General features: G+C 35.2%; 1 protein-coding gene across 2 annotated transcripts; it reads right to left on the bottom strand.

Annotated features, from left to right (window-relative positions):
* Nucleotides 1-1,440: 1,440 nt before the first annotated feature.
* LOC107910846 (plastidial pyruvate kinase 4, chloroplastic) lies at nt 1,441-5,170 on the bottom strand. 2 transcript variants are annotated; one of them, XM_016838805.2, is made up of 5 exons: nt 5,011-5,170; nt 4,692-4,788; nt 4,019-4,428; nt 2,165-3,814; nt 1,441-1,775 (listed from the first exon to the last, which is right to left on the bottom strand). In XM_016838805.2, exons 2-5 carry the CDS (start codon nt 4,737-4,739, stop codon nt 1,640-1,642), a joined length of 2,244 nt encoding a protein of 747 aa, XP_016694294.1. In that variant the 5' UTR covers nt 4,740-4,788; nt 5,011-5,170; the 3' UTR covers nt 1,441-1,639. The 2 variants fall into 2 exon arrangements, with proteins under 2 accessions (XP_016694294.1, XP_016694339.1); XM_016838850.2 differs by lacking the exon at nt 4,692-4,788 and having other exon boundaries at nt 5,011-5,146.
* Between the last annotated feature and the right edge of the window lie 695 nt (nt 5,171-5,865).

Below are 5,865 nucleotides of genomic sequence, written 5' to 3'. Positions count from 1 at the left end.
ATATTAAGAATTTCTTTCATCATAGGAATCTTTAAGAAGAAATCTATATGGAGAAGCCACTTGGGTTCTTGCTTAAGGGGAGTATGGGAAGGTATGTGTTCTGAAGAAAACCCTTTAGGGGTTGAAGCAAAGCCCTCGAGCCTAATTCGAAAAGTTAGTAAGACAATTCAACAGTTTGTACTAAAAAAAAGTTGTGATCATACGTTGTTTTACAAAAGATCTAAAGTTGGTGCTATTCTTTTTTTAGTATATGTTGATGATATCTTTATTACATGAAATGATGTTGTAAGGATCTCTTCTATCAAGACTTTCTTGTATACTATATTTCATATGAATGACTTAGGTAAGTTGAAGTACTTTTGGGGGGTAGAAGTAACAAGAAACAAGAAGATAATTTTTTTTGTCTAAAAGAAAGTATGTTCTTCATTTACTAGCAAAAATTGGAAAATTAGCAGCTAAACCTTATAGTACTCCAATGTGTATCGTACGAAAGAGGAAGATGATCATTTTGATGGTCCTAAAATATAATAAGCTAGTTTGGAAATTAAACTACCTTACTATAACTCAAGTGAATATGGCATTTCTTGTGAGTATTGTTAGCCAATTTATGTTTGCACCCACAATCAAACATTGCGTGGTGTCAGAGCAGATCTTATGTTACTTGTAAGAAGCTCTGGAGTGTGGCATACTATACAATAATCATGGGCATACTCCTACTGAATGTTTTGCATACGTCGACTGGGTTGAATCCAAGATAGATAGGTCTACTACTAGATATTGTGTTTTTGTTGGTGAAAACTTAGTATCGTGGAAAAGCAAAAAGCAAAATGTTATATCTCAATCAAGTGTTGAATCAAAATATAGGGTTATGACACAATCCACGTATGAAATTATGTGGATACAAAATTTGTTAACCAAAATTTTATTGGAGTATCCATTGCCAACAAAGCTTTTGTACAACATGAAAGAACTTGTTGAAGACATGTAGACATCTTGTTGATTTGTTTACAATGACATTGAGTGAGGATTAGATTGAATATCTATATAACAAGTTGGATATGATCGATATGTATACTTTAAACTTTTAAAAGAGTGTTATAGATTCGTAAGATTAATTCTAGGATTGGATTAGATTTGATTTTATTATTTAAATTACATAAACTTATATATAAACAAGCTAACCCAAGAGATGAAGCGCTAGTAATTTTTATCAATATATTCTTTTCTTATTTTTGTATATATTCTTTTCTTAGTTTCCAATAACATTATGGAACTTTGCAACTTCTAGGATACATCACCATGGCCATCCATGACGAAGAGTAACATTAGGTTGTCTAAAAACTTGTACATGTTTTTCAGATACTGTGATCGGCATTGTGTTGATACTGGCTGCATTTAAAATATAAATGATAATTAATATCATAAGATAAGACCGTTAAATGATATAACCTACAGTACCAATTTTAAGGTTCTAGTTGGTTGCATGTTACTGATGATAAGAATATTTACATAGCCCAAAAATAAGATACTACTTTTAAGGTCCATGACAGAAAAAAGGAACTATCAGGTGTCCCAAATCAGATAGTGCTGCAAACTATACAATAACAGTATTCCATTAAATGCAGGAACTCGGACTTTCCTAAACAAGATGGCTGGATGGAACAAGTGACTTAACTTCAGCTTTCATCTGTCTTGAATTTGAGTTCAGGATATTATCTAGAGTTGAAATAGCTTCTACAATGTGTCGTCCTTTGTTCAACATAACGCAGCTTGCCCTGGAAAAATAAGAAGAGCTTTTAATCAAGCCATGTTCCATGCATTTGATCATTTAAACACCTTCAACCAGGAGAATGGAGAAAGAGAAACAAAGAGAGGGAAGATCGGTGTGGTGGAGGGAAATTCATTGGCTATCAGAAATCAAAGTGGCTTTCAGATTTGGAGAAGAGTACAGAACAGAAGGAAATGTATTCGTGGAATGCTATGCAGATATAACAGTCAGAAGAGGTTAATAAATGAAATTGCTTTAAGGGCACTTAAAATGCATGTAAAGCTGCCTGCCTAACTACTGAAAGTGCTTACATAGCTCAAACATATTATCAAGCATTAAATAAATATCACTGATAACATATGGAAATAGATAGGGAAATATAAATTGATCACTTACTTCCTTCCACTTGCAACATCAGTAATCTCAGCTCTGGTAGGAACTCGGGATTTGACGAGTGATTCGAGGACCTGAGTTGCCCAAATAACTGGTAAGTGAGCAGCACCACAAAAAGATAATATTTCTTCTTGTATATCAGCCAATCTTTCCCACCCGCACTCCACAGCAAGATCTCCCCTGGCAATCATAACCCCTAAAGGATTTGAAGATTTCATTGCTTCCAAAAGTAAGAGGGGCAACTTTTCAAACCCACTTTTTGTTTCAATTTTTAAAACAATCCCCAGGTTTTGAAGTTTCCTTTCCTCCAGTTCTTGGCGAAGCACTATAATATCACGAGTATCTCTAATAAATGAAACACCCACCATGTCTGCATGAGACTTAACGAATTCAAGATCCACTAGATCCTTTGAAGTTACACCTTTGAACCTAATATTGCTGTCTGGGATGTTGATGGATTTCTGGGATCCAAGTTTAGTCCCTCTTAGGCCAGCATGAGTGATTGAGACAACAATCTCTGAACTAGTAGTTCCCTTTATGACTCCCCAAATCTTTCCATCATCAAAAGCTATGCGCTCTCCAGGTTTGACTGCATCAAAGAGATAGCCCGATGAACATGTTATTCTATAAGCACCACTTACATGCCCATAGGAATTATCCTCACCACATGTACTATCCCGCGAAATAATTAGTAAATCTCCAACTCTTAGTCTGATAGACGACTCTCTAGGAGGGACATCTACTACTTGTCCAACAGGTAATCTGTCTTTCTTCCTCTTAATATATAATTCTGTTCCAGAACTAACATAAGCAGTTCTAGTACACTCCGCCATAAAGCCAGTACCAGAAAAAACATGAAAGACTCTGGAAATCTTTAGCATCCTTTTCTTACCTCTAGCATCAAAGAACCTCAAACTATCACCTACTTTGACTACAGTGAAAAAGTTTTCGTCATCTATGAACAGAACAGCATCAGGAGAAAGATGAGGAGGAGGAGCACCAGCTCCTTTATGAGAAAGCCAAACTTGTGCAGGAAAAATCACCTTTCCAGTAGCATTTTTCTTGGCAGATACTTTTACAACGCATGGACCAGGCTTTAGATTATCTGTACGAAGTTTTGGACCAGCTAAATCCATAAGAATTCGACATGGGGCCTCCAGCATTTGAGAACTCCTTTTTACTCTTCTGATTATCTCACTCCAGCTTTCAGGACTTCCATGAGCACAATTTATTCGAATTATTGAGGTCCCAGCCTTTATAAGATCGGTTATTAGTGTTTCACTCTCAAGAGCTTCTTCTCCAACCGTTGTCATGATATGTGTACACCTACTACCTTGAAGTGGTCCCAATAATAACTCTCGGTTCAAACATGCCTTCGTTCTCATCGTGTTTATTGTGAAATTCCCATTCTTTTGATGATATAGCTTTCCCTGAGTGGAAATTCCGGCACTGACATCTTTGCCAGTTCTTGAAGAGTTCAACTGTAGGTTCTCCAACAGTTCAATGCATGTGGTAAGACTTGCAAGGACAGATGAATTGACCATCTCCAAATTCAGCAGACTGATCAAAGCTAGATCGTCTTTGAGTGGCTCAATGTCAAGACATTTCAAAGCCAAATAATGGATTAAGTTTTTTGCACTCTCCACGTAATTGCTGGAACAAGAAAGTCTCCATAAATTAGAAAAATGCCTGAAAATAAGATTTTATAAAGTAGTCTACAATTGCAATAAGTACTTTCAAGTATTTTCCACTTTCTTTATATTAACTAGCCTTGTGAATAAGATAAACATTTAAGATGGCACTGGCAGTACTACAGAAGGCAAACATAACAAATATAGTTTCAACTTTCCAACGTACTTGTGACATAATTTCAGCCTAGATGCATTCCACTGCTCTGACGCTAATACATGCAAATGTAAAGCCTTCAATTTGTCCAGGAGGCTTGCCAGATTTACCGAGTGCTCGACCATCTGAAAGCCTCCTGAACCTGACTCCGGAAGAGAACCAGCAGCTTCCTCATCCAGATCATTGGAACTATAATTATTTTCCAAAGGCACAAACACTTGCTCATCGGAACAAGCATGTGAACCGCTTCTTTCACCTTCATCATTTTCGTGTGGGGTAGCAAAAGCTGTAGTCATGGTAGTGCGAGTGTTCTTAATTTTTGCCCATAATTGAACAGTTTCCACTGACTGCTTCACATTAAGTTTGCAAGGCAGATGCGAAAACTTCCCCCTCCGGCTAAATACATCAGCGGAGTGGATGGCCTGAGAAGAAGGCATATCAAGCTTAACCAAAGAATACAAAAAGCACATCATTGAAAATAAAAATAAAACCTAACAAAGACATGAATGAATTGGGGAATAATTGTGGATAGGATTTACATGGCAAATCAATAAGAATTCAGTGTTAAAAATAATCTATTTATAGATATACTGACAATAATTCAATAAAAAAAAATTGATGATAGGAAAGCGTTTCAGATAATGCAGGGTAATTATAAAGGATTAAAGACGGAGCATGCAATTACATGGCGTATAGGTGTAGCCTTATGATTTGTGACAATAGAAGTCGTCATCTATTCGCTGACTCAACTCAGACAGAAACAGATTTCAGAAAGTTGGAACCTGAAAACCAGAACCAAACAAAAAATATCTTCAGATTCATCAAGAATGCTGAAACCAATCAAAGGTTTTAAAAAAATCGGATATAAAGGAAATACGAAATTTCCACACTATTTTCGTTTCTTTAAGAATTTTCAGGAAGCAGAAAATGAAATCACGAACAAATTTTTATTTTTATGTGATGAGGAATAATCGAGAACTAAAAAAAGAAAGAAGGTAGGTAACCTTTCAGAGAATGCAGTGATTTTACGGTTAGCCTCCTCCTTCCTCCTCCTGCTTTGCCTTTTGGGTTTTGCACGGGAAATGAAGGAATGAGTCTGAGAGAAGGAAATCTGAAGGCGAAGAAGTGTGGATAGCACGTGCCAGTTTCCATACGTGGCACTGCACGGAACGTCGGTCAATTAGTCAAAATGGCCGATATGTGTGGTTGGAATTCCAGAATTTCCCCTCCATACCAGATTGTACAGATTTTACTTTGACTATTATTTTCAATTTATTTTTAAATATTTTTATATTTGTACGGTTATAAAGGAAAAAAAGTACGGATCAAAAAGAGTGATTACAATGCTCTTGGATGTCCATTGGTATTGGTAGATAATATACATTGTTAAAACTTTATTAGGAAAAACCTGTAAGATAAAAACCTAATGATGAAAAAAAAGTACACAATCTATAATACGCATAATATGCTGCCTCATTAAAAAACTTATCATGAAAACCCAATGAGACCAAATATCGGTTAAAGGAAAAAGAGTATAACACATATTTACTCCCCCTCATGAAAACATCACATACTTTCTTATATTCTATGTATTCAATATTGAATACTAATTTTTTAAATGACTATTTAAATGTATTACTAAGCATATATATCACTATTCTTTTGAAACTCATGAGTGAAGGAAAATTTATGAGAAATATATTTTGATCTTTTTAGGAGTTTCAACAATAATCATAATAAACTTTAAACATGATCATTGTATAAAAATACAAATAGGTATTTTCAATCATTTTATAATCATCTTTCAACTACTATTGACTAAATCAAATTTACCAATATAAATGAATTATTTCCTAAGA

This window comes from Gossypium hirsutum, chromosome A08 (assembly GCF_007990345.1).
Source record: "Gossypium hirsutum isolate 1008001.06 chromosome A08, Gossypium_hirsutum_v2.1, whole genome shotgun sequence".
Classification (NCBI taxonomy): domain Eukaryota; kingdom Viridiplantae; phylum Streptophyta; class Magnoliopsida; order Malvales; family Malvaceae; genus Gossypium; species Gossypium hirsutum.
This window is presented reverse-complemented; position numbering and strand designations above follow the sequence as displayed.